Source organism: Mustela nivalis (genome assembly GCF_964662115.1).
Source record: "Mustela nivalis genome assembly, chromosome: 5".
In the NCBI taxonomy this organism is placed as follows: domain Eukaryota; kingdom Metazoa; phylum Chordata; class Mammalia; order Carnivora; family Mustelidae; genus Mustela; species Mustela nivalis.
In genome coordinates this window covers 97,120,974-97,146,138 of record NC_139024.1, presented here as the reverse complement: position 1 = coordinate 97,146,138, position 25,165 = coordinate 97,120,974, and the positions used below count along the sequence as shown (strand labels likewise).

Here is a 25,165-nt window from a genome sequence, read left to right as displayed (position 1 = left end):
GTGAAGAATTTGTTTCCAACATCTGTGATATAAAGAGGCTTTTAAGCCTGGTATGTGGATTTGAAGAGCCTGGTCATTGCCCTTTTGAAATATCACTGGAAATAAAGCATCAGAATATCTCTGTCTGGTGTTTGTGGTGCTACTTAGTGGCCATTTCAACAAAGCCCCTACCCCATTCCCACCTGAATATTCAGAGTATAGTGTTAGAAAGAAGGCAAAATTTGGAGGAAACTAGGTATTTTCATCTTGGTGTTTGTAAAATATAAAGCTCCTGAGTGAAACCTGTGCCCAATTCCCATGGTGTGGTGTCTATTTTGTGCTAATTAAATTGCCTAGGATTTCTACTTGACTATAATCTACATAGTTTTCAGTTATCCCCAGGCTCTAATGAGACTATGATTATGAGGGAGTTAGGTTCCTGTAGACAAAGTAACTGGGTGCTCCTCAAGGTTCTGACCTCAGGAATTTTCTCTTTTCACATTGTCATCCTTTGGAGCTATCACGACCATCCTTAGAGTTTCAAATATTACCGCAAAACCCATCTCTTTGACTCAGAGCTCTCTCCCATTCCTCAGATTCATATCTAATGCCTCCTTGCTGTGTACCTCCACCTGGAGGTCTTTTCAAAGATACCTCAAATCCTTTATGGCCCAAACTGAATTCATTGATGTCTATCTTAATGGACATCTCTGCCCATTACCACTGATGTGCTGGAAACCCAGGGGTCATCTTTGGCTTTTCCATCATTTTAACCCATCACACCTGGTTCTCTGATTATTTCTCCATTCTCATCACTTGCCTTCTTCCAGCTCTGTGGCTCAGCAACAAACTGCTTAGAGACTCACCACTTAATCTCTTATTTCTTGCCATTACTAATGATCATCTTTCTGTCTGGAGTACAAACCCTCACCACAGTCCCCTTTACTTTTATAGCTCCCAAGTCTTCAAAATGCAGCTCAGATGTTTCCTCTGCAGGAAGCCTCCCCTGGCAAGGTCTCACTTTCTCTTGTTGTTGGGTACCATTAAAACTCCCTTTAGAGTATTATCCTCCCAATATCCATTTATGAAACGTACACACCATTATTAGCTCCTTTCAGGCAAGAATGTCATTTTTCTCCTTTCTCTATCCTTACTTTTTAGGAGATTTTTGTAGGGAAGGCACTCATTGTTTCTGCTTGTGAAATTAGTGTAACAGATGGGATTTTGCCTCCACTCCCCAATCATGTGAGATCCCACATCGTTTGAGCTCTTGAAACTCAAAGAATGTTTGGAGTCATCTGTGAATCTTTTCATCCTCTTTTGAGAGACTCTCTCTGTCCTCTCTCTCTGTGATAGAGATCAAACCCCAGAAAAGAACGTGCAAGGGGCAGTTCAACATGATGTTGTGTGTGTTGGATACTGTGCGGTTTCCACTAGAAATTATTAGATTTATGTTATAATTCCTGATGAAGAGGCCAGTGGGTTGGTTGAAAAGAAAATGCCATTTGATCATCAGTGACAGAATCAATAAAAACCAGGTAGAACATATGAACTGTATGTAAATTACTGCAGTGAGAAGTGTCCAGATTACTGATAAGCATTAAGAGCTATGAGAAGATTATACCTTTTGACTCAGTGATTCTATTGAGATTCTATTTTAAGAAGAAATCATTGTTACTGGAAGATTTGTATAGAGATATTTAACACTGCATTACTTACAATTTTAAAAGAGAGTGGAAAGATCCTAAATACCAAACATTAAGGTTTGAGTAAATGATACACTTCTTATATGATAAAATATTATGTAGCCATTAAAATTATGTTGACAAGGAGTTTTAACAACATTAGGAAATGCATATTAAAATGGCTAAGCTAAGTAGAAAAAGAAGTGAATATAAAATTGCATATATATGTTGTAACTCAATTATATAAAAATGCTGAAAAGTTCTGGAAAGAAATGCAAATAAAAGTTCAATGGCAGTTATCAGTAGGTTGAGATTATAGACTATTATTGTTATTATTTTTCTTTCTATATTTGCACTTTTCAAATGTTTCATGACAAACATATGCCATATTTACATCAAGCAAAGCACAAATGTTTAATAACAAAAGTAGAACATGTTTTCCCTAGAAGTGGAGGTAATCAAAGGATTGAATAATTGTTTGCTTTACACTGATAAAATGATTTTTAGGTTATAAAATATCAAAAGGCAGCTATCTTGGGAGGTAAAAATATCATCAATATCCTAAAATGAGGATACAATTTGCAAGTTATTATAGTGAACCAGATTTTCATAGTTACTTTGCTGTTTTCCTTTTTGTTTTGTAGCTTCTACCTCTGCACCTGAGTCAGCTTTTAAATGGTCCCTTCCTGAAGCATGGGCAGGGATTGAAGAGGGTTGGGGAGGACACAACCATACCATTCCAGGTCCTGGAGATGATGTCCTGATTTTACCCAGTGAGTAAAACAGTATGCAAATGAAATAATCACAGACAGACTAAACCAGAACAATCCAGTTGGGGATTATTTGTCATTTAAATATATGGTACAGATACAGAATGTGGGCAATCTTATTTGTAGGCACTCACATCTACAACCTTCTTTTCTGAATTATTATAGGTGAAGAATTTCATAATCTTATGAAATCCAGAAAAAATTCGCTCCGCTAACCTTCATTAAAGGTGAACTAAGTAGTCACAATACCACAAGGAATTATAATAATTCACTAATGGGATATTTTTCTTATGTGGAAGAGAACAGATTTGCAGAAAGTTTTAGTGTCCTTATGTTGGAAAGACATAAGTGTTTGGAAAGAAGCAATTTGCAAATGCTTTCTTTTCTTTTGCCTTTTGTGAATCTTTTAAATACAGAACTTTTAAACTTTAAGTATAGAATCTTTCAAATACAGAAAAAATGATGAATAAGTTCTTCTGTTGCCATGATTTTTCAAAGATGATGGAAAGGGAAATAGATGAATTAAACAGAAAAAGAATAGTCTATGTACATATGTATGTACGTATGTATGTATGTATGATCTGTCTGACACTTTCTTCCCACATAGACACATATGGAGGAAGATGTTTCTTCAGATAAACAGAAACACATACCCATACTTAAAAATTTCTTCTTTCTTTTTTTAAAAGATTTTTATTATTATTATTGTTGTTTTTAAGTAATCGCTATTGCCAACGTGGGGCTCAAACTCACCACCCTGAGATCAAGTCACCTGCTTCACCAACTGAGCCAGCCAGGTGCCCTCAAAATTCATTTCTTAAGAGCAAGTTCTTGAAACTCCCAGAAAATCTCCCTACCCTTAGAAGAAAATGTTCTTCAAAGAACAAATATATTCTCCTTAAAAGACCTAATTTCATTTATGGCTCAGTTTGAACTTCCTAAGGTAATATTGAATTTCAAAAAACACTGGAAAAAGAACTTTGGGTCATCTGCAAAGGGCTAACAATGATAATATTGAACGTTCATTGACAGCTAACAACAGGGCAGGAATGATTCTCCACATGTTAAAAAAATTCAACCCTGAGAAGAACTTCTTTGTGATATAAGTGATATTATCATCCCTATTTTTTTTAGAGCTTAATTAATTTATTTATTTGAATGCACACTTGAGCTGGGAGGAGGGGCAGAGGGAGGAGCAGGCCCCCCAATGGGTGGGAAGTCTGAGATCCCAGGACCCTGAGACCATGAGTGGATCCCAAGGCAGTTGCTGGGCCGCTGAGCCACCCAGGTGTCCCCATCATGCCTATTTTTACTGACCAGGAAACAGAGGCCTAGGACAGGTAAGTCACTTGCCCAGATTCCTGCAGTTTGAAGTTCAGCCTCAGGACTTTAACCCCCGCAGTCTGACTCGAAGGCCTTATTCTTAACCCATCAAACGCATTCCCTTTCTGAAAAGACCTAATTTCATTTATGGCAGAGGGAGGAGCAGTTGTAGTTGTGTTGTGTAGTTGTAGTTGTGTTGCTTGTTTTATTTAGGATAAAAAAATGAAGGCAGGATGATTAAAACACGGTAAGCACCTCTGGGCATGGGGGTGTGCTGGTAGAGCTGTGCAGAGAGAGATGGAGGACAAGGAGGGGGTGGGCTGACCAGTAGGAACTTCAACTATTATTATCATCCAACTCCCCTATCATCCACCTCTTTCAATGGAGAATGTAACTTTTTGAATAAACAATCTCATGAGTCATTCCCATACGGAAGGGAAAAATCTGTTCTTGTCTCAGCCGTTTCTTTGATGAACGTAGCCAGCGGATTGGCCCTGGGCTATGGTTTTTCCCACTGAGCAAGCTGTTTCCCCCCACCCCATGCAGGAAGCAAGCGAAGCTTTTGAAGGTTGCCAAGCTTTTTGTATCCTTTGGGACCTTTACGCTGAGAGAGGAGTCCTCTTGGCTTTCTTGCTGGGCACTGCAGTTGACTGTATCGTCCTGACTTTGGGGAGCCCCCAGCATTGTCTGTCATGCTTCCTTTGTTTGTGTGTGGTCATTCATAAGATGGGCCTGAATTCTCCATGAAGCTGCTCATAAGTAGCACAGACTAGATAGATAAAATAGCACAGATCAGTGCTTTGGGAAAAAGTGGGGCATGAGGGGAGAGGCCCAAGCACTGGCTGTGTAAAGTATCTTTCTTATTTCGAGAATCAGAGACATTAAGATTTTTTAACCATGCAGTTATTGTTCATTATTTCTGGTTTCCAAATGGAAAGATAAGTGAATGAAAACGGATGTGTAATATGTAATAGATGAAGTCCTTGTTGTTCTGTTGCCTTTTTCCCCTTCCCTTATAATTATGTTCTCTTTTAACTCCAACAGGCGATCTTACAGTGGCCAACATTTTAATCTGTTGTTCTGTTCCGTTTGGGGTCTCACATAGAAGATTTCTGGCTTACTTTTCCTTTCAGGTTTTTGGAAAACCCTGATATCTTGACTTTTGATGGACTTTAGTTTAAATTCACCTTCTCTTTCTACTTGTGGTTTTGTATCCTCGACTTTTGTCTAGTTCTCCTGGTTTCACTCATTCTCAGTCTTCATTGAATCAAGTAAGTTTGTTCACCCATGTGTGGCCCAAAATAGACAAACAAATACTGCTTGAGTGAAGTGTACAATCTTAGTGCTGCCACCCACAATTTAATATTAGAGTTAAATCTTTTGAGATTGATGGGTCTGATACAGCACAACTGTAAGACTGTGCAGGTCTGTGAAAAATAATTCTCCTTTGAGCAGACACCTATGAATTAAGATTTTTATGATGATGCTGTTGATGATGATAGCAACAGATATAATTTGAGTGTTGGTGTGTGCCCTACACTCTGCATATTCTACATGGTTTTTCACAATTAATTCTCACAACCAGTTTATGAGTGAATCCTGCTGTTGTCCTCTGTTTCATAGATGAGGAATCTGAGACGCAGAAAGGTTAAGTAACTTGCCTAAGTTTCATCCAACTAGTGAATCAAGAGGCTGAGACAAGAAATCAGTTTAATTCCAGAGCCTTTTTATAGTGTTATTTAAAAAACAAAACAAAACAAAACTAAACTAAACTCACTATCATCCCTGCCTGTACTGATTCATCCAAATCAGATTACGTATTATACAGGATTTAAACTTCTCTGCTTATTGTTCACATTGTCTCCTTCACTCAGAATTAAAAAGGGAAAAAAATAACCCAGCTATTTATTGAGTACCTAGCATATGTGAGATCCTGGAAGAATTCAATCTTACCACATCCCCTTTAGGTACAGACACTTGAGGAAACTGGCGAAACTTCTCAAAGAGGTATCTGATGTAACAAGCCTTTAGTAAAAGCGTGTGCTTTACATCAGGCAGCAAATGTAGCTGTATTTCAAGTTAACACTTTTTTCCAATTCCAACGTATACTGAACACACAGTGTTTGAGGCACTGTACCAGGTGCTGCTGACGTGGGGCTCCAAAGGCAAGTCAGATACACCATGACCTAGACTAGCTAGGGATTTAGCTGAGTCAATAAAACACAGGATACATAATAATACAACAAATGACTGGAATCAGCAATAGAAGTGTTTTGAATCAAAATGTCTCTGGTGAATGGAAGAGAGATGGCCTCGTGGCAGAAGAGGACCTTGAAAAATGGAGTAGGGATCTGAGGGGCTGTTAAGAGACACAAAGACCTATTGGGGAGTTAGTGATGCTTCGGGAGATGAGGACAGGCTATTGACTAGAATAAACCTGGGTTCACATTTGTATTTTGACATTGACCAATTGTGTGGCATTGGACAAGTTTTAAACTTCTCTGACCCTCATCTGTAAAATGAGGGCTATAATTAATATGGATGTCATGGTGTTAAAAAGATGAAATGAGATAATGTCAGTACATATGACCACTGCATAGAGTATTGGCAGTAATGGAATTAGAGATGAAAGCCGTGATTTTTAATGTATCAGGTGCTCTTTTCCTTCATTTTTCCATCTGGCTGCCCCCGTTGGCCTCTGGTATTAGCGACACTTTGTATTTGCTTTCCAATGGCTTATTATTTAATTTTCACAACATCCTTGGGAGCTAAATAGGTAATAACTATTATTACAGTAAAAACCCATTTTTACATAATACGATTTTAATGGAACTGCTGATTTTACAAAATGAAAGTGACTGGTAAAGAAGATTTAAGTGATACTTTTGAACCTCTAATATAATTTTATGGTGTTTTGTGTATTTTAATTCATTAATAAAGGAAACGTGTAGAACATTCCCATCATTATTCAAATAGAATAGCATAATTTTTCAATAAAATTCTTAGGGTAAATTGCCTATTTCCATTTTCTGGGAAATCAATTTTATGGAATGACCTCAGACCCATCCTATTCCATAAAAATAGGACTTTACTGTACTAATAAAAGATATCACTATCTTAAGTATGATACCATTTTCCTCCAAAGCGTTCTGTCTTTATAGACATTGGATTTTGAAAAAGCTGTAAATTCTTCTCGGTGGTATTATATGGAGTCAGCTAAGGTAATCATGAAGAATTTGCTTTGCATTTTAGTTTATGATAACTTTGCTTCCCATAAACAAGTATATCTGATTGTCTTTGCCTCCTAAATATGAAAGAATTGGTATAAATGCATTCTAGACATCTTACAGAGTGGAAGCGAGTTCTATCTGCCATATTATACAAATTGCACTTTCGCAAGCATGAACGGTCAATGGACGAAACAGTCCTGCTAACCTGTACTTCACGTTTTGTCCTGAAATGACCTGAGAGGATTTGTATACGCTGCTTCCAGTGCTTTCTCTGAAGGAATTTCAGCCATGACAGGATGATACCCTTTTCACACAGAGGAGGGGTAATGAAAGGAAAATATGTTTTAATTCCAAGTGATAGGATTCTGTTCTGAAGGGTACAGATATGATATCATATAGCCTCCAGCACAGTGTGTGTGTATGTGTGTGTGTGTGTGTGAGATATTATTCACTGTGTTCCTTTTTCTGTATCACTTTGAACTCTCCTTATTTGAAGAAATGAATGGGAGAATACTGTTTTTCCTTTATAATAGTTCTTCTGTTTGTTCTGATTTTTCAATACTTGGGTATTTTAAATGGCAGAGAAGCTTATCAAAGCCATGTGATGTTCAAAGATGGCAATATTTAATGCATTGCTTTGTTAAATCACAAGGCATTAAAGTTGGTGATATGAGGTGAAATGATCATAAATCAGAAAGTAATATTGGGGGGAGAATTGCTGCAGAATGTTGTAATCATAGCATTATTAGTTTGATTTACTTTTTTCTTACTTGAGATTATAACTAGTTGAGGATAAGATACATGTAACAGAGATTTAAATATGCAAAATCAATTAGAAATCAGATATAATACCTATTATGTTACATCCCTGTAGCTTGAGTACTTTTCAATATTCTGACCTTGACCCATTTGGATGAAACCAAAGAGTCTTGCAAACCATCACCCCATTTGTTCTGGATTAGTGGCAAATGGAAAAGGGAAGAAATTTAAGCTTAAGTTACTGGGGTCTTTTTATGAAGCATGGCATTAGAATGGTGACTGACATGTTCTGGAAATCTATTTCTATTTAACAAGCCACCTGGAAACTTAATAGCTCAAAGCCCACATTTTATTTTGCTCATAATTTTGTGGGGAAGACTGGAGTATTCCTCTTTGGGATCTTCCAAGCATTACAGAGAGATGGTGGCTGGAAAGTAGTGATCTAAAAACTCAGGTTGGGCTGCGTGATTTCAGATGGCGAACTCCCATGGCTGGTGATCTGTGTTGGTTATTATGGACTGGGAGCTCAGTCCAGGCTGTCAACTGAGAGGCCTCAGTTTCTTTGTGGAGCTTCCTGGGTTTTCTCCCAGCATGGCAGCTGGATTCCAAGAAAGAGCAGTCTAAGAGGGAGTTCTCTAAGTGTGAGCAGTCCAAGAGACCTGGGTGGAAGCTGCATGTCTTCTAAGTCAACCTTAGCAGCCTCAGAATATTATTATGACTACTGCATTCTCTTGGTCAAGTGAGGCACTAAAGGCAGTCCAGATACAGGGGAGGAGACTTGGGCTCTGCCCCTCAATGGGAGGACCAGCAAAGAACTTGCAGCTGTCTTTAATCTCACTGCTGTGTATGTGTTTATGTATGTGAGTGTGTGTGTGCAGGCATGTAATTAGGAGCAGATGTACCTGACTTAATTCAAAAGGTTTGAGGTTTTAGGGTCTGCTAAATTTGTACTGTCTTTCTTCTCTGGGAAGAATTTATTTAGATTCTGTTAGCTTACCTGAATCAGAAATTGAAGAACACCAGGAGAGAGACTGTCCAAAAGATTTTAGTTTCTTTATTCTTTACAACTTATGAGGTTTGGTGGTCTGGTATTGCCTTTTTGCCACCCCAAAGTAAAATTCTTCAACCCTCTGCACAGAATTGTGGGCCCCTGACCTGGGACTGCTCACTTCAAGGGGCGGGGGGTTGGATGACAATGTTTGGACTGGAGCATTTATCCATATTTTCACATGCACAACCAGAAGCCTCTTCTTGGGAGAGAGGGTTGTGCTGGGCAGAGGGGAGGAACAGAGCACAAATGTTTTGAACATTTTATTTCTTTGAGGGTAGAAATTAAAAGTGCGCAGGGAACACAGGATTTTCTTTTACTTTATATGGAATATGAATGGGAAAGCTATTCTTTAAGATTTTATGGGTAAGAACAGATGAATATGATTTTTTAAGAGGTATTTTTGACACAGAAACTAATCAGTATTATTACCAAATAAATAAAAAAAAATCTGAAACTAGGGATCAAAGGATCTTTAGATACTGTATAAATCTCCTTCCTTTTAGGCAGTTACTTGAAGGAGAATATAGACGGTGAACGTTGATTAATGGTAAAGGGTATTAAGGCCATGTTCTTCCCACAAGAAGGAAAACTCCAAATCTCAGGTTTCATGGGGCAAGTGTTTCCACAGACCTCCCCAAATAATTCTGAAATATTGAATGTACATTGGCTTTTCATACATCCATCAATTTAAGAATGTACTATAGAAGCTCACTCTTGAAGGCAATTTAAGTGTAAAATCCTTTGCAATATGGAGTCCTTTGATGAACTGAATGATCATCTAGGAATTGGTTTATTCTGAGGTGTCTTTATGTGGATTTACTTATATTAAGTAAATATTAATATATATGTAAAATATGGGTACATAGCATTGTCGAAGCTGCTAGGCAATTTAGTGGCTATCTAATTCAACTGAAAAGAGCTAAGGTAATGCAAGTGTTTTAGAAACTGTAAAATGCTGTGAAATGCATTATTATTGCCCAGAGTTCTGTGGTATTTTGTACCAAGCATAAGAGCAGAATTTCTGTCTCCTTGTTCTCAAACCAGTGTTGTAAATTGCCTCCTGAAATTTATAAGAAGGGATATTGTTGCTTTATTTGTTGTTTTAGATTTCTGTTTCCTTAAAATAGGATTACATCTCCAAGACATAGTTGTAGCCTCAGGAGTTCCTTCTAGTTGCAATGACCATGATTCGGATGGCTTCTTATGAGTTAATAGTAGTAGTACCCTAACTACTGACTAAAGCCTATAACAGAGTGCCCTTTCAAGGAGTGGACAATTCCAAACAGGAGTTGAAATTTAAAAAAAAAAAAAGTATTTTTATGGTTATTTAGGTTTTCTCCATCAAAATTGAAGTCCAGTTAAAATAACAGCAGCATAGAAATTTTTACTTACTGTAAGAGACAAAAGGAGCATTATTTCAAAAAAATAAGTCAAAATAAGTTGATCTCCTTTTCCTAATCTCAGTTTGTCAATCTCTGCTTGACTCATGGTATTTGTTTCTGGGCTAATTAGAACTCACTTAGAATCTTCTCTTGGGACCCAAAGTCATGCAGGCCCTTATACTCTTTATGGCTTGCTAACTTGCTGGAACTAATGAGAGTTCTACTTGAACTGAGTGGTTTTTCAAGCCCTTTGCTGTCATTACTCACCTGAGAAACATACTCATTGTCATAGCCCATTAGTATTAGCATCATAGCGATTTTTTAGGAGGGGATATATTTCCTCAGGGTTTGCAGATCATAATTTGGGGGAGGGGAAGGGTGGTATTGATAAGTGTGAGGTACTAAGAGGCCCAGGGCTTATTTTGGTAGTCATCCCCAACTGGAGAACCACTGCTTTTATCAGTTTACAAACTCCTGACTCCAGGCTTCCAGAAGTGGGACCTTTCCAGGCACCTTCTGTTTCAATCTAATGGGTATGCCTATAAAACAACCATGGTGCTTTTCCTTCAATTTCAATAGATGTGATATCTTTCTTGCTATAACAACTTCTTTCTCCTCCATAATCTCTGCATACCTCTGTGCATAGTATCATAGTACTTTTTAAAAAATACTGTGCATTATTTTCCTAAGTATTTTTAAGTATACTTTGACCTTGACAGTATAAACTACCAGCTTCATAGTAGCATACGTGCATTGGTGGTTGCTATGGAAACATGCTACTGTGGTGGAAAGCAGAACTGGAAGGTCTTGGCCTTTTATTAATTGTGAAGAATAGAAAGAATGAGCCTGAAAAGAGTACTCAGAGCTCTTGTGCATGTGTGAATTGCTAGGGATGCCATCAATAAAGTGAGAGGATGCAGGGGAAGGAATAGATTTAGTGTATGTCCCTTAGACATATACTAAACTTGATGTGCAGATGCCTTGAATGGTAACTGGAAATGTGGACCAGAAGTTTGGGAGGGAAGCCGGTTGGGAATCTAGACTTAGATATGATAATCCTCAGAAGAGTTGACTGAGGAATCCTTGGGGATTGAACTAGGGTTAGAGCCAATAGGAGAGCCATCACACATGGCTACAAGGAGAGGGTAGGACACAACATCTTAGAAGAGATTCTAATTTAGGTGGCAGGAAAAGAAACCAGAGAAGGAGCAATCGTGAAACTAGGACGTGAGCTAAGATAGCAGAAGGCAAGGAAAGAGCAACACAAGATGGTGGGGGTGGTTGACAGTAAATGTTCCAAGGAGGACAAGGGGGATTGGTCATTTAGAAATTGCCTGAGGATAAACTGCCTGCTCCTTGGGAGCTGCTACAAGTGAAATGCAAAATCTAATGCTTGTCTGGTCTTACACTTTCACACATCTACATTGGATCCCTGTGGAAACCCTTGTAGAGATCAGTGTCTTTAAGGACCCCCATATCTTTGTTAAAACTAAAAGCAATCACTCTCAGCACTTCTAGGGTGGCAAACAAGTTGTTCCTGGTCATGCTTTGGTTAGAATACTAAGTGTTCTAAATTAATAGGCTCCTATGATAGGTTAATTACAATAGAATAGGTCAATTTGTACAGTTCAGTCAGGTCGGGAAAATAGATGATAATCTCTATGATATCAACTGTCATTTCCTAAAGGGGTATAGTATTATAGAAACAGAGAATAGGACAAAAGACAATTTTTTACAAATATCTAGTGGATTGTGTATAATTCTTATGATGAGTTTCATTCTGGAGGTAAGAGTTGAAGGTCATATTTAAGCCAGATAGCATCATCAGAGAACCTCCAATTCTTTTCAACTTCAGGATACTGAAAGCAGCAGCCAGAGATTTTGATATTTATTTTCAGGTGTTGATGTTAGGAACAAATTTCTTTAAAGTCATTAGTAAATAGAATGACCAGCTATATATCCGGGACTTTCGGTGATAACACCTAGACAGTTTATGGCAAAGTAGGATGGGTTAGTCAGCCCACTAAGAAATCACTTTTTAAGTTCCTACCAACCCCATATTCTGTCATTTGCCTTTCTACAAATTTGATGAGAATTAATGCAGCTTTTCATGCTTTAAATAAGTAAACTGATATTTTACCTGGTTTTATTCCCTCAGGAAATTTGTCTCATGGAATTAATATTCTTTGAAGAGACACAGGAATTTCTTACAAGCGAAAGGGATCTGAATGATTGCATATGCATTTTGCCCTCCTGGTTGGGGTTGGGGAAGTAGAGCCAAGTAAGGAACGGCTGCCATGGTGTCCTTAATATAGAGCAGGGCTTTTTTTTTTCACTTGCTCTAATTGAATTACATCTTTTTTCTCTTTACTTCATGGTCTGTTTTCCCATGCAGATATTCTTGGAACGTAGAATTAAATAATTCATGATTTCCCAACTATTGATTTAGTAGGTATAGCTGCCATTTCTTGAGTTGATTATAGTTTCTTGAGGTTGCTTTTGGAGTTTCTTCATATGCAGAGCTTTATACATAAAAGAAGTGTGTCCAGTGAGGAGGCCCTTCCGCAGGACAGAAAGAACATAGGGAGCTTGCTGTCAACTCCTGAGTCACCATGCTTTTATGCAATCCAGGAGTTCTTTTTTTTTTTTTTAAAGATTTTATTTATTTGACAGAGAGGGATACAGCAAGAGAGGGAACACAGCAGAGTAGTGGGAGAAGGAGAAGCAGGCTTCCCACTGAGCAGGGAGCCCGATGTGGGGCTCGATCCCAGGACCCCGGGATCATGACCTGAGCTGAAGGCAGACACTTAACGACTGAGCCACCCAGGTGCCCCCAATCCAGGAGTTCTTAACTTTTCATGTGCTCCAGGTCTGATTGGTAGTCTGGTGAAACCTACATCCATTCTCATAATAATATTTTTCATGCATAAGATAAAATAGGATTATAGGGGCACCTGGGTGGCTCAGTCAGTTAAGTGTCTACCTTTGGCTCAGGTCATGATCTCAGGGTCCTGGGATTGAGCCCCAAGTCTGACTCCCTCTCTGCCTCTGCCCCTGCCCCCTGCTTATGCTTGCTCATGCTTTCTCTCAAATAAATACAGTCTTTAAAAAATAGGATTATGAATGAAACCAGTTATATATTTATATTGCTATCAAAATATTAAAAAATAAAATTTGTGATATTTATGCTTCTTTATTAGAGCATTAAATGATAATATCTAGTGCTGATTCTGATTACTATCATAATTTAAATATTGTTGTAGCTATTCTTCAGAAAGCATTGCCATATATTCCTTCTCTCCCTATAATTGTGTGCTGTTCCTCTCCTGGAGAAGTCGGGGCTCACTCCTCTCCCTTTGAATCTGAGCTGGCCAATAGAACGTAGTAGAACTGATTTCCTGGGACTATCGGGGGTAGGTCACAAGAACCCTTATTTAAGATCTTTTTGCCTGAATGTCCTATTTGCTGTTGGGATGCTCCCATTTCAATCCCTTAGGCTTAGGCTATGGGAATTCCAGATCATGTGGAAAGGCCGTGTCTTTCACACTGATTGCTGGCCCCAAATACATGCTAGCTTGTAGGCAACACCAATTTCCAGCCACATCTGTGATCCATCTTGGATAACCAGGCCAATTAAGCCCCATCGTGGGGTCCTGCTGACAACTGTGATAGAATTTTTTTTCCCCTTTATCTGAAAACACATTAAAAATCTCCTATTTTGTCCTTGGGCCAATATTACTCAGGATTTCTTGTAGGGTTAAATAAGGTCTTGTCCATTAGGATTCCACATGGGCCCTAGAGGAGTTAATGGCCTCCATGCTATCCAAGGGAGCAAAAAGTGACAAAAAAAACTTCCCCTGAAAGTCAACATTGGATCTTTTTTCCCCCAAATTGATTTACACTTATTCTGTTATGCCATTTGCACACTGTGCCTGATACTAAAGCAGAGTTCAGGAATCATGAATATATTGAACAAATATTTACTGAATGAATATATTGAACAAATATGTTCCAGGCATTTGGCCTTATAATGGGGATAAAATGGTATGCAAAATGGTTGTAATACCTAGGTGGAACTTACTGCCTGGTATGAGAGACAGAAATGTAATCACACATACAATTATAAACTCATAAAATTAACAACTGTTCTGTATGAAACATTTAGAAAGTTCTGAAACCATATATCATGAGGGCCTGGACTGAAAAGGAAGGGAATTCAAGTAGGTAGACCATATTGTAAGGCTAAAAACAACCATTTGTATATTATTATTAATAATAAATGAATCCAGAATTTCTCAAATTGTTTCCTGTGAAACTGGCTCTTTTATAAGTATCACATGGGAGAAAGATAACAAAGTCAAATGAGCTTGGAAAATTTTGGACTAAACACTGAAGAATAACTTCTTTGAATCTGGTCTTTTCAAAGCCTTTTTATATAGGGATACGGATTGTGTAATTTCCAGAAGGGAAATAGTATGTGCTATTTCTCAAAGATGTTTAAGCATGTAATCCTTTTATTCATATAGCAGCTCTGATGCCAGAGTTTTGGGGGAATACTCTGAGTACAAAGTAATCTCACATTTGATCTAATCCTTGCAAGGACTCCATGGGGTTGCATATTCATTTGTATTAGGTAAGATTAGGTCTTCTGTGAATGACAAAGACCTGAAATAGAAGTTTAAATCTTCTTAATAAAAGCAGTCTGTTCTACAGAGTCAGGGGCTTGGACTCCATTTATCTTCTTGTTTCACCATGTGTGGCTTTCATTCCCAAAGTCACTCTGTGGTCCAATATGGTTGCTGGAGCTCCAGTCATTGCAACCACATTCTGAGCTGCAGTATAAAAGGATTTTTCCTACAAGTCACACATGACACCTCTTCTTACATATTGTTGGCCAAAACTTACCTTGGCCAAAACTTAATTAACTGGAGAGGAAGCTGGGAAATGTAATATTTTGACTAGGTAACAAGATATTCAGCTAAAAATTAGAGGTTTTTTGTTTTGGGGGGTTTTTAATTTGTTTTTGTTTTTGTTTTTTACTAAGGAATAAGAGGGGAAATACTAAGAATCAGCTGGTCATCTCCTTTTACAGCTGAGAAAAATGGACCCCAAAAGGGGTGCCCCCCAAATCTCAGAGATCGTAGAGATGGCACAGATTCAAATCCAAACCTCCAGATTCCTTGGGTCTCTCTAGTTCATGACTCTACCCCTATTTACACATTTGGGAGGGATCAAAATAGAGCCTTTGAAAGAATGTGGTATACACAGATACCGGGTCTAAACCTGGTGATCCAAAGAGATAAAGACACTGTCAAGTATATTTTCAAGGGAAAGGTAGGAATATATCAGAGGCATATCCCCATATTTAGAAAGTAGCAACACTTGGTTAACCCAGTCTGTAAGCGAGGTGTGACTGCATCTCACAATGGATGTATTATTAAGACCAGGACTCAATTTGTCAGGCTGCTGTGTGCCTGCCCAGCGTCAAATGGCTTGTCCTCACTTTTCTTCATTTGTAACATCAGTGACACTCTGCCAGCCCTGGATCCTGTCTGAAGCCATCTGTTTGCCTCTCTTTATTTACATGATAGCATCACCTGATGGCTGTTTAGTGTCTGGATTAAAAAACTTCCCTCTTACTTAGATCGAGCAGTTTTTTGTCTGGTTTAACCACAGTGGCTAATCCCTCTGACTGCATTTCTCAGTAGTGGGTGGAGAGACGTGGCCATCAGGCCAGCGTGGAGGGTTTGCACAAAGGTGGCAGACTCATTGCGCTGTGTCAGGACTGGCTGGGCTGTGCTCGGCAGTACCCGGGGCAGCTTCGCTCTGCTGTCTTGGGGCCCATTGTTGGTACCAACAAGAACTTGGCATCAGTGTCTCCCAGTGTCCAGGATAGCCCAGAACAGTGTGTGTGCTCTTCACATCTTCGTTAAGTCAGTGGATGAGGGAGCGAGTAGGTGACTAGCGAACTGGATGAACTCTGATTAAATCCCAGGCCCTCTCTTCCATCCATAGTGATGGTGCAGCTACTGGATGTGGGATCGATCACCAGGAGGAGTCGCTTGTTGGCAAATGCCTTGGTTGTTTGTCCTGGGGGACATGGCTCTAGTTCTGAATCAGAGTGTGGACACCCCACATGCCAAATCCCTTCCTTTCCCTTCAGCCCATCACAGGGCAGGAGCCAGGGTATGGAAGTGCTTTCTTTTTGAGACACCTAGGGAATGACAGTCTAGAACAGTCTCCTCTCACAGACACAGGTGTAGGGTATGGAAGTGCTTTCTTCTCGAGACACCTAGGGAATGACAGTCTAGAACAGTCTCCTCTCACAGACACAGGTGTTTATAATTCCAGTCTTCACCATGGTGGCAGTTTTTCTTTCCAAAATCCCAGGGAAAAGGGAAGTGGGCAGGATCCTGGGAGTAGGATTCAAGCTCATCCGTGCTAACTCTGGCAGAGAAATATAGCCACGTTCCTCGACGTAGAGTGGGTCCCAGAATGCTAACACCTAGATAGATCCTCCTGAGGGACAACTGGAAAACCAGCTCCTAGAAATACAGATCTGTCTCAGAGATTCTAGAGTTCTGGTAGTATGAGGGCAGAGGCTCTCCTGGAAGCCCATGACTCCCCCTCAGTCCTCAGGGGAAATATATTGCCTCGAGTCCTCTGATCACCTGGCTTGCTTTCCTTGTGCTATAGGGGGATGGAGAGCTTGTTTCATAATTTGGGCTAGCCTCAAGCTTGATAATGACCCCAGATGGCTGAGAAAAGGTGTCAAATTATGATCTGTTGCCTCAATCTCTTATGAGCTACACAGAGATTAGCTGGACTGGAGTATATTACATCATCACCATCTGTGATTACTCTCCTTATCTCTGTTTGCCTTCATTTAGTTGGTTTGCTTTTGTGAATGGTATATGGACATCTTATCTACATGCATATATATGAGTGTAGGGGAGGTGAGTCCACACATTCGTTAGCTGTCTAATGGAGTGGCTTCCAAAATGGGGCATGAAAGTCAATCCATGGAAAAACAGATAGAAAAATCCTAAAACCTTTATTTTAATTTGTTTTTTATCCTATCCCTTGCAAGTTTTACCTTTGTATATGTTTGATGATGTAGATAATATGTATTACATTATAAATTTATCATTAAATTTATAAGTAAATATTGAGAACAGGTGATTAAAATTGTATTCATTTAGAGCAGGAGTATTTGGCATTTATTTGAATTTTAATACCACAGTACTATTTAATAACTATAGTAAGAATCCTCTTTAAAAGTACTTACTAGTAAAATATGGGCTGTATATGACACACATTATTCAATATGTATATAGTTTTACAGAAGCTTTTAAAATTAGGTTATAGAATATAAAATTAGAAATTTGACTTCAAGAAGCTTAAACCTAAGTTAACCTTTATGGAAATCTGGAAAACTGAAGTGGTCAAAAGCATCAAGTTTCAATTTTCCTAAGGCCTTGGTCTTCCTTTTCTTTTCTTTCTTTCTTTTTTTCTTCTTCTTTTTTTTTATTTATAAGGTTTTGTTTGTGATAGAGAAGGAGGAGAGGGAAAGGGACAAGCAGACTTCGTGTTGAGTGTGGAACAGAAACGGGATTTGATCCTACAACCCTAAGATCAGGACCTGAATCAAAGTCAAGGGTCAGAGGCTTTACCTCCTGAGCCATCCAGGTGTCCCCAGGCCTGGGTCTTTTGTATTGATTTTGCATATTATTTCAGAAGCTTCTGAGTGTTTTCAAGGGAGATCTTGAAATCACTAGTTCCAACTACAGAGCCCACTGTGATCTGGCCTCATCACCAACCACTTCCCCATGTGCCTTAGTGGCCTAATCACACCTATCTGCTTACCCCTCTGGGGTGGGTCAGCTACTTCTCCTTTCCTTTCCTAGCTGTCCCCACCTCCCCTCTTGGCTCCCCTCCCCTTTCCACAGAGAGATGTGACTGTCATGCTGAGAATCTTGTCAAACAAGGGATGGGTGAAGGCTGGTGGGTCCCTAAGAACCTTAGCAACTGACTGGGAGGTGCTGACCATGTTGGGGAGCCCCCGTGGTCTGCCAAGGAACCCAGTCTGGAAACCGTTCAGCGCCAGGATTCATTTAGAACCTGTGAGCCAGACACTTGTTCTTTGTGAAATGGGCTTCCCACAGGTACGAAGTCGCAAGAGAGTTCGTGCTCATTCCTTTTCTTAATGGAGTTCCCCCAACTCTACTATTCCCAGTAGGTGCCTCCCATTTCTCTTCTCCCCCGGGGAGCCGGTGGCCTCTCATTCAAGCTGCTCCTCCGCACAGCTTGCCTCCTCCCTCCTTCCTGCACCTTCCACCTGAACGGTTGATGGGCCTCCCGTGGATCAACACCTGAGGAGGGAGGGGCCTGGTGCGGCTTGCCAATCAGGAGCTAGGAGCGCTCTGGGGATTTACAGCCTCCCCAGCCTGCAGGCCTCCCGCGGCTTAGCATCTAGGTGGTTGACACACCGCCTGTGGTTTTAGCGAGCGAGCAGCTTGAGGATGTTCTGTTTGCTGTGAAAGAGTTTCAGAGGTTACCTTTCCTCATTTGCATTGTGTGCGTGCACCTGTTTTTGTTTGTTTTCTTTTCCGGTGAAACTACAAAAGGAAGAGTGTAAGAACACGCCGGTGCCCAATTAAAGCCTGGACAGTGGCTATTGCAGAAGAACCCAAGTTTTGCTCTTTGTCCAAAAGTTAAAGTCTTAATCGTGGTACTGGTGAGGGAGTCACTTGTAACTGGGGGGTTAGAGAGGTGTCATGAGTCCTTTATGCTCCTCGCGTTTGTGCCTGGCGTGTATTTAATGGTGTCTTATGGGTCTAAATGAATTAAAGTGGCTTCTCACACCTCTTGAATTATCTTATTCGTCTGGAAGTATCACTTGAGATGAGGCAGAGCAAACCAGCCCCACAGTTCAAGTAAGAAGGGAAGGAAATAGTTAAAGGATTTTAAACTGCTAAAAAGGACTCTTCCATTTTTCTGGGAGAGCAGCAGTTTGCATGGAAATCACAGCTTTTATACATAAAGTACTGTTATGAGTCTCTTCCCCAAAGCTGTGTGAGAAATGTGCATTTCTCCCCTCCCCCACCCCAGGGAAGAGCAGAATTAGGACCAAAGGTGTCCATATCTTCATGCCAAGGTTTTTCAGGTGACAAAAAGAAGGGAGAGGCGGGTTGGTATTCAGAAAATAGAAGATTCATTGGTAACAGCTCTGCCACACGGGGCTGAGTTCAGCTCATTCTGGGAGGAAAACTTTCACTGCAATTTTTATAAACTCTGTTGTTTCACTATCTTCTCTTTTCCCATATAATTCCACCATCGCCCATCACAGGCAGATGCAAATCAATCACGTTAATAAGGAACATGCCAGATTATTGGTGCCAAGCACTGAACATGCCCTTCAAGATCTCAGGTTATTTGAAGAAGAGTGGTCAGAGTCTAGTTAAAACCAGAAAGCCATAAGTAATTATCAACAAGAAATGTCGTAGAAAATAGCAGAGGTATTTAAATTTAATTTTTTGAGCCAGAGAAGAGCACGAGTTATGTAAATACAAGGCTCTAGAAAGATAGGACACATTGACAATACTCAGAGCCCAGAGCCAGAATATTTTTGACATAGGACAAAGTGCCCTGTTCATCAATAGTTTTGAAAAGCTATACATTATGTAAGTAAAAACACACATTAGAAAGATTAATATAAGCCCAATTGAGAATAGCAGTTATCCAAGAGAGGGCAACAGGAAGGGGTTAAGGAATTCTTTGATATTTTGCTTTGTGTATTTTTATATTATTTTGCACAAGAAAGATTTTTCACATATTATTTAAACTTTTTATAAAAGAAAAAATTTACAGAAGTCAAAACTAACTGTAAGGAGGTCCAATAGTATATGAAATTGGGTGTGTAAGGAAAGAAAGGAAAGTATTACTCCTTTATTTGGGTACAAAGGGTAGGAAGGAAAGTATGGATAAGACAGCAGAAATAAGACACATCTGGATTTGGTCCTAACTCAGTCTTTACTGGTTGTGTAGTCTAGGGAATGTTATTATAAGTCTAGGGAATGTTACTTTAAGTCAGGAATGTTACTATAAGTGAGGTCCATGGACACCCTGTTTTATTACTAATTGCAGAATTCACCCAAAATGCAGAGCACTAGTATTTTAACACAATCTCAGGAGATTCTTACACATGCTCAGGTTGAAGAACTTCTGCTCTCTGTCTTGGCTGCCTTGTGTGTAAAACGTGGTACCAATGTCAGAGCATCTTTATGAAATTTTGGTGATATGCATATTTATTAAGACAATGCACGGCACATTAAAAAAGCTGAATTCACATTATTATCTTATTATTTTAATGGGAATATTATTACTAGTAATGTTACTATTAATACCATACATTAATTACTGCTACTACAATTAGATGCTGATATCACAGCATCTTTATGAAGGTTCAGTGATATAAAATAGTAATGCAATGGCTGGCACATTAAAAAAAACTGAACTTCCATTATTTTCTTGTTATTTTAAAGGACACCTTATTACTAGTAATACTATTACTAAAATTGTACTGAAATTACTGTTACTATTATTAAATTACTGCTACAAATCTTTCCCATCATAAGCATTTAAGATGAATACACTTTGTAACCCTCTTATAATCATCTTATTGGGCACTATTACTATCTTTCTTTATCAGGCTAGCAAGCTGAGACTTAAAGACTGTAAAGTTCATTGGTAGAGGGATAATATTTGGACCCAAAAGTCTGACTGGAGATCTTACGTGCCATGCTAAGGATGGCTTCATTTCAGCATGAAGCTATGTTCTAAGTATTCATACGTGACTTTTGGAAAAGTTAATAATTTGTGTTGGTGATCCTGTCATATCAGTGAAAAGAAAGCTATCATGTCCTTTTAATATGGCTGCATGATATTCCAGATTAGGAATGTAAAATGATCTTACTGATAAACACTGAAGATTTTTATTTTTCTCAGTTTTTTGCTTTTACAAAAAAATATAGTAGCAAAAAGTATCCGGAGACTGTTTTTTATAGTCTCGCTCATACTCTGTGTAAGGCCTTTGTTCTAGAAGCAGGAAAAGAAAAGATGGAAAAATTTGGTTACATAAATATTAAAAACTTCCCTATGATCAAAAAAATTGCATGCAAAGCTAAAATTCAAGTGATGAGGACAAAGTATTTGCAATTCACAGTACATGACAATACATATTACTACAATATACAAAGAAATCCTATGCATTTTTTCTGAAAAAAAGAAAAACACTAAGTACCACCACAGATGAATGAACAAAAGGGCCAAAAAAAACCATAAGAAAATTCTGAACCTCACTACTAATCAGGAGAATGTTAATTTTAAAATGTTAGGTATTGAGTGCCTAGATGACTCAGTGGGTTAAGCATCTGAGTTCAGCTAAGCTCACGATCTCAGGGTCCTGGGATCAAGTCCTGCATCGGGTTCCCTGTTCACAGGGAACCTGCTTCTTCCTCTCCTTCCTGCTCATGCTCTCTCCTTCTCTCTCAAAAAATAAATAAAATCTTTGAAAAAATAAAGTTAGATATCCTTTTTATCCTTTTTTGGCTCCCAGATTAGCTCAGATTACTGAGATTATAAAAGTTAGCAGTTACTGTGTATTGCTGTTTGCTATCTATGTGCTTTATACATTGACATTCTTATCCTCCTAATAATCTTATTAGATATATTGGATATGTATGATTATTATCCATACTTTATAGATGAGGGTTGAGTTGAAACTGTTCCATTATTAACATTATACATTAACAGTTATAAATCTATAACTTGTACTTGATTCTCTGCATCCTACCTTTTTTATATCACACATCTTCCACTTTTCTGGATTTACTTTTTGTTTGCTGACACGTTTCTTCTAGTAATTCGTTCAGTGAACAATTGAAGAACTTTGATGATCTTGTCTATTGTTTTCTAGCACACAAGACTGAATTCCATTTGGTTTTTATTTTTTGTAGGTAATTTGTTTTAATCTTTGGAAAACTTAAAGGATTTCCTCTTACCCACTGGACTATTTTATTATGAGGATATATCTTTCTTTGACCATGATAAATTATTTCCTTAATGGTTTTCTTCCTGATATTTTGCTAGTTTTTTTTTTTCCTTTTGAAACATGTAAACAGATTGATGTTAGGTCTTTAGGGTATATTAATTGCTTTATAAGCTTTCCCCCACCCCCTATTTTCTATCTTTTTTACTCTTTTTGTTTTGGGTAGAATCTCTTGATTTTGTATTTCAAACTTCTAGCACTATCCATTGTACTATTTACTCAGTCTAATGATTAAAAATATTGTTGATGATATAACACTGTATGTTAGTTATACTTCAATAAAAATTTTTTGTATGATAATTTTAAAAATACCATATATCTAATTGGGTTTTTTATTTCCCATGGATATAGTTTCTTTTTTTTTTTTTAATTTTATTTATTTATTTGACAGACAGAGATCACAGTTAGGCAGAGAGGCAGGCAGAGAGTCGGAGGAAGCAGGCTCCCCACCGGACAGAGAGCCTGATGTGGGGCTCGATCCCAGGACACCAGGATCATGACCCGAGCCCAAGGCAGAGGCCCTAACCCACTGAGCCACCCAGGCGCGCTCCCCCCCCATGGATATAGTTTCTAAAATATCTCTGGAAATATACTCAAACTAGACCCTTCTATTTGCTTTGTTTTGTGTCTTTTGGTATTGGTTCTTGGGATTATTAAATTGATTATTGATTATTCAGTAGCTTTTATGGTTCTCCGTTTATGTTTGTGTTTACAATTCCTTGTTTGCCTACTGGTGAGTCCTTGTTTTATTAAGTTGTCTCCAGTGACTCTGGGTGAGTAAAATTACAATATTGAGAACTTTCTGAAAAGCAGTATAACCTCTGCAAGGTACTGGAGTTTGGTTTTGTCCAAATATTAATTTAGCAAGCAAAAATTGAAGTCAGAACAAATTAAATGTACCAAACTCTAATCCTCGTGGCAGAGTCAAACTTTCCTGGATTCACAGATACTCAGCAATAGGAGGCATTTCACAAATACCTGCATATAAAAGTGGCAAAAATGGAAATAAATGGGAAAGGAGCACTACATACCAAAATGTAAACTAAAGACACTAGAAATAGAAAGTCAAAAAAGGCAAGTCACATAAGAGACTGCATAACTAACTCTTTTCCTCCAGACACTGGTAAGCAGTGGGAAAAATTTGTAAGTCTGGCAAAGACAAGAAGAGAGTTTGAGAAAAGACTCAATCTCTCTCCCTCTCCCTCTTTCTCTCTCTCTCACAGACACATACATATATACACATGACTACAATTTTGCCTACAGAAAGTAACAGATATAACCAGTTTATTTTTAACTTTGGTTATAAATTTTAAAATATTTTAAAATAGTGCATTCATATTGTTCAAAATTAAAAAAAAAAAGAACTCACAAAAAATACTCATTGAAAATTCTTCCTTCATCCTGTCATCTATCTAGTTTCATTTCCTAAAAACAGCAGTGCTACAATGTTACTAATTCCTTGGGTATCCTTCCAGAGACATACAAAAATAATTTTAAATCACACACATATACATATATTTTTCCTTAACCATTTTCTTTACATAAATGATAGCACGTTATAAACTGTATTGTATATTGTTTTAAAAGGTATTATTTGAAGATTTTCCCATAATATTAATACATTAATTATTTTTTTATTTTTAAAGAGCTTTATTGAGAGCATAATTCAAATTCCATACAATTCATCCATTTAAGGTGTACAATTCAATGACTTTTGGTATATATAGATAGAATATATATATATATATATATATATAGAGAGAGAGAGAGAGAGAGAGAGAGAGTTGTGCAATCATCACTTTATTCAGTTTTAGAACATTTTCATTACCCAGTTTTAAAAAAAAAAGCCCAGACTCCTTAGCAATCACCCTCTAATTCCTCTATCTCTCTCAGCCCCAAGCAACCACTAATTTACTTTTTGTCTCTATAGATTTGCCTGTTCTAGAATTTCATATACATGTAATTATACAGTGCCTTTTTACACTTTGTATAATATTTTCGAGGTTCATCCATGTTGTAGTAAGAAACCAGTCTCTTTTTGAGAAATGGATGGTTGGCTAAAAAGACCCCGCGTATAAAATATATGTTCGGTTTAATATGTGGGTGTGTACATGCATGCATTAATCACTAAGAATTTCATGTATTTATATAGCAGTCACTCATATTTATGTATTAATTCTCATCAATTACTTTTAAAAAGAATCTCCTTCAGATGTTGCTAAGGTAGCACAGTTTCTTGGGGCGATACTAAGCCCAATACCCTGGTATATAGATTTATTTCACACAAAGAGTTTCGTAGTAGAGGTCATTTCTGCTTGGTTGCTGGTGGTGGAGTCAAATGTTTCTATTACCTGATTTAAAGGCAAGCTGAAGTGTGTCCTAACTTCACCATTTTCCCAGGGTGTTTAATTTTTATGTTTCATACCAAGCCTTAGTTTCCTCTTGAAAGGAGGTGAGTACGTATGGACTGCACATGCTTCTCTCCCGTTCTAATGGAGAAAGTGCCTGACCTTCTCTCAATGGTTGGTGTCACATAGTGTCCTCTGTATCCAATGCCAGTCTTTCTTTCTAGGTACCTCATGTGTCTCTTCGCTCCTTGTCTGCAGGCTTTCCCTCCTTCAAGATACTATCTAGCAGCATACATCCACCTTTTTATATGTCTATATGACTTAAATTATTCCCTTGAGCGCTCATCAACTTCTAGATTCTGGTTATTCTCTCCTCATTCTATCTTTGCTTCTTTGGTGACTCCTGAGAACTTAAATTTGATAGTCATCAACCTTAAGATAGCATTGGGAGTCAGTGAGATCTTTTTGCTTTTTCTAAGTATCAAACCCATATGTCCAACTGTCAACTTGAAATCTCTACTGGGATGAC

The 25,165-nt window shown here is 38.3% G+C and overlaps 1 protein-coding gene across 20 annotated transcripts in view; it reads left to right on the top strand.

Moving 5' to 3' along the window:
• The window catches only part of PKHD1 (PKHD1 ciliary IPT domain containing fibrocystin/polyductin), a 485,802-nt gene that overhangs the window by 252,381 nt on the left and 208,256 nt on the right, over positions 1-25,165 (top strand). For all 20 annotated transcript variants that reach the window (XM_082729339.1, XM_082729341.1, XM_082729340.1 and 17 more), the window contains one exon: positions 2,309-2,437. In XM_082729339.1, the coding sequence (XP_082585465.1) occupies positions 2,309-2,437 (129 nt within the window). The remainder of the gene's footprint in view (positions 1-2,308; positions 2,438-25,165) is intronic.